Raw genomic sequence first — 12,556 nt, 5'->3', positions numbered from 1 at the left:
CAGTTGCCCCGGCGATGGCTTTGGTGAGGGAGATGTCTGCCCTTGCCATTAGCCAACTCTGCAGAATGGGGTCCCTGAGGCTGAACACGGCCCTTTTTTTCTGTCCGTTGGCATCTTTTAGATTGCTGCTTTCCAGGAACATTAGGAATCAATCAATGTAGAATTCCCAATCCTCGGCAGCCTGGTTGAAAGGTGCGGGTGGCAAGGTACTGCTCGCCATTTTGTTGGTCATCTCGTGTCGCTTCACCACGTGCTTGGTTGGTCTCTTGTCTCACGATCCCACCCTCATCGCCAGTGTTAGATTGGGTAGATCGGTTCCCACAGAGACACGAGACCAAAAGTGTTCATTCAGCTCTTTATTTGGTATACAGACCAATGCAGGACCTTGGAGCCATGGCAACCCTTTGTATAGGAATTGCTCGCGGCTTGGCGGCCAATGACAGGGCTTTGAATCTCCCGTGATCGGCTCGGCCAATCACAGTTGATTCTTAGTGTGCCAATCACGGCCGTTTAGTTGGCCAATCAGGTTGCGGTCCGTGTGGACCAATTAGGACTCAGGGTTTGGAGTATGTTAATATAGAACAGGATGCATGCTTGCTGTAGTGTTCCACTTTCATCCATAATCCACATGCACATAAGACGGGAGCAAGGTTGCATTTTGGCATCACTTTTTGTCCTAACCCAATTTACTATGCAAAAGTTTGTCCTTTTATATTAAGAAATGAGACAGGAATCCTCCTCTCCTAATGCTAGCAGAGCTGAACCTGCTCTTCCTATTATTGTAGCTAGGAAAAAGCTTGGTTTTTTTTAGTACCTGCAGTTTTTAGAAGTGGTTTGTCATTGCCTTAGTCTGAGAGAAAATAATTGACCCAAGATCACCCAGCTAGCTTTGTAGCTTATGGTGGTACTAGAACTCATGGTCTCTGCTTTCTAGTCTGGTGCCTTAACCGCTACATTGAACTAGCTACAACGGCCAACTATTACAGAGCTAGAGAGATGACCTTTTCTAAAAGGCCTGTTATTCACTGCCATTCTTCAAAATTTAATGGCTTTCACATTGATCAAAACAAAGTGTTTAAATATTTGGGCATATCTTTCCAACTTCAACAACCTGGAATCAGAAGCAAAGGGAGGTCACCATTAGGACTCATAAACTTTAAATGCAATTTTGCATTTCATTAATTGTAATGGCAATAACCACATTCCAGCCACAATAAAAAAAAGAGAGCCAAGTTCATTAGCCACCTTCTACACTGGGTACATATTTATTGTCATAACTTAAAGTCTATAGAAGTGGCTCAACCTAATTTTTTGAGAACGTGATTCAAGCCTCCCAGCGCATATCAAAAACCCTGCTGGGACTACAATCTGGCTACATTTCCATACAGATTGAAATGAAGCTTTGCCATTTCAAATATTGGATTGAATTATTATTATTTATTTATTTTTGGCTGTACTTTGACTTTTCTGATTGTCATTGTTGTTAATTTTGTTAAACTAATTTCTAAACTAACCTAATTAACAGATACAGGTAGAAGTGGCAAGTAACCCAAATCTAAGCAAATTAGGCTCATGGTAGAAGGCATCAACATCATCACAGATTTAAAACGTTACATGCTATCACCCCACCATCTGATTTGCCTATGAAGGAACATTGTCTGAGTTGAAACAAATGGTCCTTGACTTTAGTATCTGTCACAACTTAAGCAAAACTCTGTTTCTATATGGGGCAGGCTTCTTCACGAGACCTCTCTTCCCTTGCCAAGTATTTAGCCAACATTCATAGTCTAATCCACAGGAGAGGTTTCACTTTTGTCTGTTAATGTTTTGACATCTTCACCTGTCCCTAAACACTGGAAAAAAAAAAATAGACACCATCTGTCATGCACTTCTGAACTGTCTTTTTTATGGTGTGTCAAGTAAATTCTAATCATGCCTTTCTTAATTCCATTCTTGCACCAGTTCAAAGGATGAGAATATTATTTTGCTGTGAACTGGCAAGTCACCAAATATCTCCAGAAGCGTGGCTACTAGGGTCATTTGCAGCTGGTATTGCTATGCATTTTTTAGCAATATTGGTAATTTCAATATCCATTTGTCTATATTTTTTGGTTGTCTAAAAAGGTTTTTTCCCCCTTCAATATGCCTGTTTTGTTTTTTGACATACAAATCAATTAATATTTTAAATGTTGAGTGAGACTTGTTATTTAGATGCATGGAAATAGCTACTTTAAATCAGATCTATCTCACCAATACTGATGCACAACTTAAAGAAAATGAAACCATAGGATATAGAGATTAATCATTGAACTATATTAATAAACGATGGGTGAGTTACAGAATTAATGATATCATCGTCTTTTAATGATAATCTTTTTGGTATCCTCCCTATTTTAGCACAATAAAAAAGACTGAATTCTAATAAAACACTTCTAATTATAGGAGTATCAGCAATTTAGGGAAACAGGAGAATAATTTGTCATGCATTTCGATGATGGGAATCTTGTAAGTAAATTTCATTCTTGAGTAAACAGGAAAGAACATGGCAATAATATAGATAAAGTCAAAGTTGAAATGTGAAAATAGAAAGGAAAAAAAAACAATGGTAAAGATAATGAGAATCGTAACTCACCACTAACAAGGCAAACAAAATGACTCCACAGCTCCAAACATCCGCTTTTCTCCCATCGTATTTTTCTCCCTGTGTAATATGGTAACCAAAGAATATTAGGGAAATATTACAATCAGATGCACCTATATTGTATGGAAAACTATTTTCTCCCCAAAGTATGGGCCTTATACTTTATAGTTTTCAAATACAAAATATTTAGCATTATATAAAATAAATATAGGGTATATTACACCGAGATATGCTGTAACACTAGCCAAATTAATTCTACCAACTGTGCTTACCCACCAAACCTTTCTAACCCTCTCCTTTAATGAACAAGCTTATGGAGGCCAGGTGAAAATGGGACTGCTTACCTGTATTGGTGGTTCTTCAAACTCTTATTTGTACATTCACACATTTGGGTGATATGCCTACACAGAGTGGAGGACTTGTCAGCAGGAAGATCATTCTCTAGCATGTGTACTCTTGGGAAAAATTCCTACCTGTTCCCTCACTTTCCCTAGAGGAGATGCAGCAGTCCAGGCTACCTAAAACTGAGGCACCTGTAGTGGAGAAGGTGGGATTGTAGTATGAATGCACAGATGACAATTAAAAGAACTACAACTCGAAGCATGCAGCTTAATCTTCTTTTAGTTGCCTCTGTGCATCCTATAAGTGAATAACTGATTATTTCTTCAGTGGTGAAGGGCAGGAATCCAGTCCCTGCAGAATGGAAGACTCCTCTGCTTTGTCCAAGAAGACTTCTGCTCTTTTTGGATATCTAAGTTATAACATTTTTAAAATGCTAGGAATATGTGTTAGTCCTGAAAAGGTCAAGCAAAAAGATATTCACTAGGAAGACTGTAAATGAAGTTATGGGTCTGATCAAATTGGCACCATTCTGCTTGGAAAGCATTATTTTGGCTAGTTGGTAAGACAGTGGAGAATTTACCTATATCCATTTAGTGAACACCTGAAGTGATATTGGTTGGTTCTTTTTGATGTATTTGATACCAGATTTTTAAAAAACCTAAAGAACGAAGAAAGAAAGAATCCCAGTTTTGCTGGAAGATACAAAATGATTTCTCTCTACCAAAGGGTGGCTTTGCTTATGCTTATTAACACCAGGAGATGAATTGAATGGGATCCTATGATTGCTGTTGCCATTCAATAATGGAGAGCTTATTCATATAATGTGACAATTGGTGAACTACTGCATCATTATTATTTCTCTTTGCCATATGGATTGCCCTGGATTTCATATACCCACACATGTCTTCCACTCCCAAAGATAAAACGTAGATAGCTTTAAAAAGAGATGGTTTTAATTGGGTGACTAAGATTACCAAAGAACAGATCTACTAGGACCTGTTGCTTACTAACCTATACAATATTACAATATTAGTTTTGATTTAGGGACAATGTTCCTTTGTATTCCAACCGTAGGAGAACAAGGCTAGGAAAACAATCTCCACCTTCTGCTTATGAGCATCTGCCTGACTGTTGGAGGGAAATTAACCTTGAACTTAATAAGGCTATTCTTAAGTTCAGTAGTAGACTCTAAGCCTGGCTTCACATGGTTTGATGATATAGTACTACTTGGCTGTACTATCTGAATAAACTGGATCGCCTGGTTCTGAAACAGATTCAAATTCTTGTACCACCATGGACTCTAGATGACCGATGTGGTACTTCACATGAAAGATCTTTGAATTACCCACCCCCACCATTCTATCAGTGGTAACTGATATAAACAGTTGGGGTGCAGAGCCAGAAGCCTTTAGTTGGGTCTGAGAAGCTCACCAACAAAATAGATAATCATGAAATAACCTTTAAATTTAGAGGTGCATTTGTGGATGAAGATTCTTGTATGAAGGCTTATTTGAGAAAAAAACAGTTTTGACAGATTCACATATGAAGCCAAACAAATGGTATTCATTCTGTGTTAGTGTTCAATACAAAGAGAAGTTCTGCAAGTGACGAACTATACAATTTCTTTCTACTTTGATGGATAAATCAGTAAAAATACCTAGAAGAAATATCCTTCAATTTTCAAAGCCAATAGCTTTGAAATAAAGAGAAATAAATTCAAGTTGCAAGCTGTTTGGGTGGAAGGCAATCATAGATGAAATATAAGTTGTGGAATGTGACTTTAAAATTATTGTCCTAGAACCCAGAACAATATACATCAATGCCAGCACAGTTGTGACAAATATCTTCTTTCAGAAGACTTTCATAATTATTCTTTCATAGGAATAATTTCTTCTGGCTTGCATGGAAAATATCTGGGATTAACCGTAATATTTATCAATGTATCCCTCTCTTAAACAAAAAGAATAAGGGAAGGCCTGTTCATTTGTGGCAATTTGTGGCCACACTAAGTATGTTTCCTAGAGAGGACATTCCTTGCCATATGCCTTAGAGTAGGGGTGTCCAATTTGCAGCCTGTGGCCCGGATGCATCACATGCTGGCCACGCCCACCCCATTTTAGTGAAGGGGGGAAATCACAATATGTCACGTGATGACAACATGATGACACAAGTTTGACACTTTGCCCGACAGTATAAACAAATGAGAAGGGAGCAGGAACGTCTCACATACAGTAAAATCTCCTTCTGAGAAAGCTCTGTGCAGTAGTTTAAATCTTATACAGATGAAACAAACAAGCAAGAAGTGCTGTTCATTAAAGCATACGATGAAGAGAAGAACCCAGGCCCTGCTGCAGCAGTCAAGAAAAAAATGGAGGAAACGGGTGGGAACACACCCAAGTCCATGCATGCTGGAGAGTGAGTTTCCTGCAAAACAACAACAACAACACACTCGAGGCAGGCGCATCCCTCATATGTGTGATACACATAAATCATAAAGAAGAATGTAAATTTAGGTGAGAAGAGAAGTATGGCATATATCTCCCATGTGAAAGAATGAACTGGCTACACATGCAGCTGGGGGACGAGGAAAGGAGAGGAAGATTAGAAGGATTTTAATAGTCTTTTTTCCATTTGTTGGAAGCGAAATGTAACTGGTATGGCAAGCATCAAGAGAATGTTTTTAAAATGGAAATGGAAAGTGGCCGGTGGATAGAATACCTATCAAGCGGACAGAACCCCATATAAATCCTTCAAGAGCAGAGTGAGCAAGACTCATATAGCAATCTTCTTGTAGCTCTAAATCACAACTCTGATGCATCAAGTTAAGATTTAGCCTTGTGAAATCTCGAGGACGGCAAGCACTGTGTAGGAAATCAACCTTGAAGCAAATCATTCTCAGTTATAAGTCTCTAGATTGAGTGGAATTTATCTAAAATGGTTAAAAGCACCCAGAGATCCTTAGGAAAAGATTAACCTGAGTCAATAATTGATTTCATAACCCCACACTAACTTACCCGGATTACTTCTGGGCAGGCATAATGCGGCGATCTGAAAAACAAAACATGACCTAGTAAATAATTTTTAAAAATCCTATTTTTGTTTGTACTGGGACATACTTTATCTGCAAAAAAACACATCCAATAAAATTATATATAAAAATCACGCCTACCAGAAATGTATTTTTTTTAAAAAAAAACAACTTATCTGAGCTCTTACTTTTGAAGGAAAATCAATTGAAAATTCCTCAGGTCAAGACCCTATAGAACATATATTATCTTTTTTGTTTCAGAAGATTTTCTGGAATCAAAAGGAATTACAAATAGTTCTGTGTGGAAAATTTGAAAATCTGTTCAACTCTTTCTGATAAAAGTCAAGTGGCTCTAGAGGATCAAGCCAGCCCTGTGTTATAACTTAGAGTTCCAAGATCGGCTCTCTTTCCTCAGTTTGCACATATTGCTATTGAGAAAATGCCCAAGCATTCTATTGAACGATGACTAACAAAGAGAGTTAGTAAAGAACACATTGTCCAGAAATGTAACAATATTTTCATTAAAAGTACAGACATAACACAGCAGCTCTCTTAAGCTCTTTTTTTAATGAGACCCAATCATCTATTGACATCATCACAACCTATTGACATCATCACAACCTATACAGGTCCTAACCTGCCCAATTTTAGAATGTGGCATTGGACATGGAAAAACATTTTTCAGTCAATATTCTACATCCCTTCCCTTCCATTCTCACATAGTTTTATTTTGCATCCTTAAACATGTTATGATTGGTGACTAGGAAGCAAAAGTCTCAAAATCTTTCCCAAAGAGTATAAAATGTGTTTTTGTAATTCCTTACCCACTATTCTTCCTAAAATTATAATACTTTAAATATACATATTGTGATCAAAGAATAAATCCATCGTTTTTTCTGGATTCATTAAAAAGAAGATCAATTGAAAAAGTTACGTTTTTCACTGTCTTACTTACTAAATAGTTATATATGTTTCCTGTGGTTAACAATTATATAGAATTAACAACTTGTACAGCTGCTCATCTATCAGAAAAAACCTTAGGTAGTAATGTTAAGGGGCAAAATTACTGGAATACCCTCTTTCTCTTTTCTCTAATGCAGCAGTCGCCAACTGGTGGGCTGCGAGAAAATTTTGGTGGGCCGCAGACAAATGTCACACCAGAGCACTCCCCCAATGCAATTAATCCAAGCTGCACAGAAACACAAGGCTGCGCAGCCCACACGGCCTACAGGAACCCTCCCTGCCCACTCACTCCTTACCCAGCAAACTTGCCTGCTAAATTGCTATTTTTCCTTTTTCCATCATCTGTTCTGCTATGCGGGGAGATTTTTTCAGTCCACCGCCCCCTTGGTGCTACAAACTCATCCTCGGTGTCCCCCACCCAGGGGTGGGATTCAAATTTCTGTGGGCGTGGCCTAATTTGAGGGTGTGGCTTGTGGGTCACGTGACTGGGTGGGCATGGCCAGGTGACTGGCAAACCAAATACAAGTGGTCCTCACTTAATGTCTGGTTGTTTAGCAAGTGTTCTAATTTATGACTGGCCTCCCCAGAGTTACTTGACCTGTTTTTGGAGTTTTGACAGCTTTAGATCAAGGGTCTAAATCCCACCCCTGCCTGTGTGTGTGTGAGAGAGAGGGAGAGAGAGAGGTTGGATCAGATCTCTCTCTCTCTCTCTCCCACCAACGCCAGAAAGCCACCGTCAGTCAAAATTCATATTAGTGGTCTCCGGGATTTAAAATTATGAGTTTGGTGGTCCCTGAGGTCCAAGTATGGTGACCCCTGATCTAAAGGGGTGAGCCTGAGAGAGAGAAAGAGAGAGAGAAAAGAGAGAGAGAAAGAGAAGAAGAAAAGAAAGAGAAAGGGAAAGAAAGAAAAAGGGACAGACAAAGAAGGGGGCGATGGAAGGAAGGGACAGAAAGAAAAAGAAATAAAGAAGGAGCGGGGGAAGGAGGAGAAAAATAATGAGATATCTATTCTAGTCCAATCACCTGCTCCAGCAGGGTTAGAAGGGAGTGTGTGTGTGTGTGTGTTCTCCTTGTAATTTTCCAGTACATTTCGGTTTTGCGATCTTCAGAATTGGCACTGTAATACATTGGGGAAAAGTAATTTTTAGGGTGGAGATCTGGTCCAATGGATCCTGTTTAAAGCCTCAACAAAATGTGAGAGCTTCCTGATAGTTTTGAACATGTTTTATCCCCAAGCCCTTAATAGAAGCCAAAGAGGTTTCAATGTGCTGGCAAAGATGTTTCAATGTGGAAAAGGGCCTCAGTCTAAACTAGGCCTCATTCAATCTGATGCATCAGGTCTCTCTCTCTTTCTCTCTCTCTCCCTCCCTCCTTCCCTCCCTCCCAGACTGGCTTTGCTTTACTTTCCTGATGTGCCTGTGGGGCTGGTGCTTAGAACATGGATGGATGGATGGATGGATGGAGAGAGAGAGAGAGAGAGACAGGCAGGCAGATAGATATATATATTGGTAGATAGATAGATAGATAGATAGATAGATAGATAGATAGATAGATAGATAGATAGTAGTGGATGGGTAGGTGGGTGGGTAGGTAGTAGGCAGGCAGGCAGGCAGACCTTTTGGATGAATGTATGAATAGATAGGTAGGCAGGCAGGAAGGCAAGCAGGCAGGAAGACAGACCTTGTGGATGGATGCATGGATAGGTAGATAGGTAGCTAGATAGATAGATAAATCTATATTGGTAGATAGATAGGTAGGTAGGTAAACAGAAAGACAGTAAGGCAAGCAGGTAGGCAGGAAGGCAGGCAGGCATGCAGGCAGACAGACAGATCTTTTGGATGGATGGATGGATGGATGGATGGATGGATGGATGGATGGACAGACGGACAGGCAGTCAGAATGAGAAGTGGCGGCACTTTGGGAAAGCAGTGGCGGCGGCTTTTCCCAATGTACTGCCGCATTCGAGGCACCGGTTCCAGTGTGGTACAACAGTCAATGGGGTGAGCCTGCAGGGCCGGCACCTCGAATGCCCCCCTACTGCCCCTTAGCATCCCCAAGGGGGCTGGCAGAGAGACGCTAAGAAGTGGCAGGGGGGCAGTGCATCAAACGCGGCTGTGGCGGCACGTAATGTGCCACCGCTTCCGCACTGGAGAAGCTGGCACCAGAGCAGTGCTAGTCAATGGGTAAACCTGCAGGTCCAGCCGGCGCCTTGAACCCCTTGTCTCTTAGCGCCCCCTGCTGGCCCCCTTGCCTCTTAGTACCTCCCTGAGGCATCCCACTGCCCCCCAGGGGGCGGTACCGCCCACTTTGGGAACCACTAAGCTGGGTAGTGGGAAATGGTTGGATTTCTTGCTTTCTAGCTAGTCTTTAGATCTTCGACTCTGCTTTTAAGTACAGCCAAACTTCCCTTAGGACTGATGGTTCTATTATTCAGTGCAGATTCAGGCAAACAAATTTGAGAGACTGAGCTAGCCGATGGCAAATAGATAGATCACTGAATGATTCTGTGAGCAACTCAATCTGCCTGCCTGCTTTGCCTGATTTTGGGTAAAAGTTGCTTTTTTATATAAAAAAATTCAATATTTATATAAATATTTATAATATTTACATACAAGCCATGCCCAGCCAGTCATATGACCACCAAGCCACACCCACAAATTAGGCCACACCCACAGAACTGGTTAGTGGTCCCTAGGATTTAAAATTATGAATTTGGTGGTCCCTGAGGTCCAAAACCTGCTCTAATGAGTTATTAAGGGGTTCTTGTTCAGGTTACACATATAAGGTACAGTGGTCAGCGGCAATAGTAAACTTGCTGACTTTGCAAAATTGATTAAGTTTATTCAGATCCTTGACTTTAGCAATAGCTTTTCCTGTTTTATTTCAAACAGTTTCTCTATTTTTATCAGCAACAGTTTTTCTTTCCTAGATACCAGCTATCCCTTCACTTTGGTAATCTGTTCCCATCCTTTTTATCCCATTATACGTGCCTAGACACCCCAAATCCAGCTACAGGTCTTGGGTTTATTTCATATCACCTCATCAGTTATTATTTGGTCATTCAAAAACTCTACCATCCCTTAGGTTAAACAATTTATTCATAGAGAAGTAAATGCACCCTTACTGTATATTCTGTTAAGAGCACAAACATGAGTGTACTTACCTATCTAGAACTAAATCCCACCAAAGTTAGGGGATTTACATTTTAAATTTTCCATGCTCTTTATTTTCAGGGAAGTTCCTCTACATGGCCCATCCAAATAATAATAAAAAAAAATTATACAAAGCAGTTTGTCAACAAGATCCAATCTACCGTCTGGTGCTGAACTCCCCGTCTAGCAACTAACTGAAATAGTTCTATGAACTAAAATATTATGCAACCGAGGAGCAACAACAAAAGCATCCTAGAAATTACTGGACTTTTTCCAACAACAATGATACTCTAGGCCAGGGGTGTCAAACTGCTGGTCCATGGGCCAGATGCATCACGTGCAGGCCACACCCACCTCAGCTCCGCAAAGGCAAAAAATGTTGCAAGATGTCATGTGATGTCATGTGATGTGTGCTTGAGTTTGACACCCATGCTCTAGGCCAAAATTAGATATGACACAGATTTACAAATAAACCCATTTTTAAAAAAAATCAAAGCACATATTGCATATACATACATACATACATACATACATACATATGAGTGTGTGTGTGTGTATATACACACACACACACATTTATCTAAATATATTCTAACTCTAGAGAAAAATATGGATTTATTTTGAGAAATTTAGCTATTGGGGAAATTTTTTTAAATAAAACTATAGTTTTATAGCTCAAGTTCAAATTGTGATTCCTCAAGATAATTGGAGTATATCTTGGGGTGCACAAAATATTTCAAGATTAAAAAGTTCTGATCCCCAAATGATCTGTTTTAAGAAGGAGTGTTGTAGAGTTCCAAGAAATTATTCAGACTTATGGAAGTAGGGTAATCCTAGAACTGGCTCTTCTAATCTGTCTTCTGCATTGGGGGCATAGATGTTGTGATGTTGAATATTTTTGATCATGCATGCATGCATCCATTTGTATGTATGAAGAACTAAAACTGGATCTTAGACATGGTTTCAATGTCTTTCATGTTAAAAAGAATGGTATATACATAAAAACATAAACAGTGCCCTGTTAGATTGAACCCCTAGCCCAGAGGTGGTATTCAGTAGGTTCTGACCAGTTCTGGAGAACCGGTAGCAGAAATTTTGAGTAGTTCGGAGAACCGGCAAATACCACTTCTGACTGGAGATTTTACAGTATCCTTCTCCTGTCATGCCCACCAAGCCATGCCTACAGAACCGGTAGTAAAATAACTGGAATCCCACGACTGCCCTAGCCCATCCATTCCAGCAGTCTGTTCTCATAGTGACCAACCAACTGCACAAGGAAGTCTATTATTCTTCCAACAGATGGTCTTCAGAAATGGTCACATGCCATCAAAGGTAACAGCCATTGATCCCTGTAATTTCCATGAAGTCCAACTCTTTTTAAAAGCTAGTCATACTGGTAGCCAGTACCACATCTCATGGTAATGAATTCCAACGTTTAATTATAACTTCTGTAAAAAAAAATATTTTGTGATCTTACACTGTTTGTAAAATGTGAGAGTTTTATATGCTTGTACAAACAAAAATTATATTGCTATGTGACAATAGTATGCTACTACTCCTCATATCCACCCAAAATAAATCATATACTTGGCCTCTAAACTAATCTATTGTGAGTAGATTTTTGCTCTAGAGACCTTTCCTGCTGCCTCTGATACCAGTAATGTTGAACTAAGGATGTGAAATCAATCATTTGATTTTCTGACATTTAAAATATCAGCCTAATAGGCAAAATAAAGAAAATAATTTCTATTTTAACATACTAGTTCAAAGCACTAAAGCAATGCATGCTGTGGATAATATTTTACAAAAGACTGAGAGGAAAAAAAAGGTAAGCTGACTTAACTACTCAACAGCTACACCTCAACTGTTGTAACAGCAGCATAAGCTTTGGCAATTCAGAGCAGCTAGAGAACTCCAGCTTTAAGTTGGCTAATTAGTTCTAATTAGTTTAGTCCATTCAGAATAACAGAGTTGGAAGGGACCTTGGAGGTCTTCTAGTCCAATTCTTTACATAAGCAGTCACTAAGTAGAGGAAAATCAACAACAAGCACTAATAATGGTTGTTATCACTAATTATTTAACAAGTATGCATCCAAGGAATGTTGTCCCTTCCTCATTCCTTAAGCCATCTCATCTTTCCTGCTATATATTATGTGTGATGTCTTCAAAACCAGCAAGACCAAGAAACAATTTTTACAAGTGGGCTTAGCTCAGGTATGGCAAGAGATATGAGAATTAAGTAAACTTCTTTGAAGGCAAAGTAGCCTAATTTGATTCCCAAATTCTAGAGACTCCAAAATTCTATTATGAAGTATAATGATTTGAAAACATGGACTCATTCTGTCAGTCTAAGGAAAGAATTACATGCCATACCCTGGCTAAGGAAGCAACTGGTACAGCACATTATTGTGGAAAATTGGTAGGCAGG

The 12,556-nt window shown here is 39.5% G+C and overlaps 1 protein-coding gene across 12 annotated transcripts in view; it reads right to left on the bottom strand.

Moving 5' to 3' along the window:
• Positions 1 to 12,556, bottom strand: part of BRSK2 (BR serine/threonine kinase 2) — a 460,906-nt gene that overhangs the window by 102,163 nt on the left and 346,187 nt on the right. For all 12 annotated transcript variants that reach the window (XM_087920981.1, XM_087920982.1, XM_087920987.1 and 9 more), the window contains exons 6-7: positions 5,998 to 6,031; positions 2,633 to 2,701 (exon numbers count right to left, since the gene is read on the bottom strand). In XM_087920981.1, coding sequence (XP_087777107.1) covers positions 2,633 to 2,701; positions 5,998 to 6,031 — 103 coding nt within the window. The remainder of the gene's footprint in view (positions 1 to 2,632; positions 2,702 to 5,997; positions 6,032 to 12,556) is intronic.

This window comes from Pseudonaja textilis, chromosome 1, assembly GCF_049901715.1.
Source record: "Pseudonaja textilis isolate UNSWEBS1 chromosome 1, rPseTex1.2, whole genome shotgun sequence".
Lineage (NCBI taxonomy): Eukaryota > Metazoa > Chordata > Lepidosauria > Squamata > Elapidae > Pseudonaja > Pseudonaja textilis.
The sequence above is the reverse complement of the archived record's forward strand: the minus strand, read 5'-3'. Positions and strand labels throughout refer to the sequence as shown.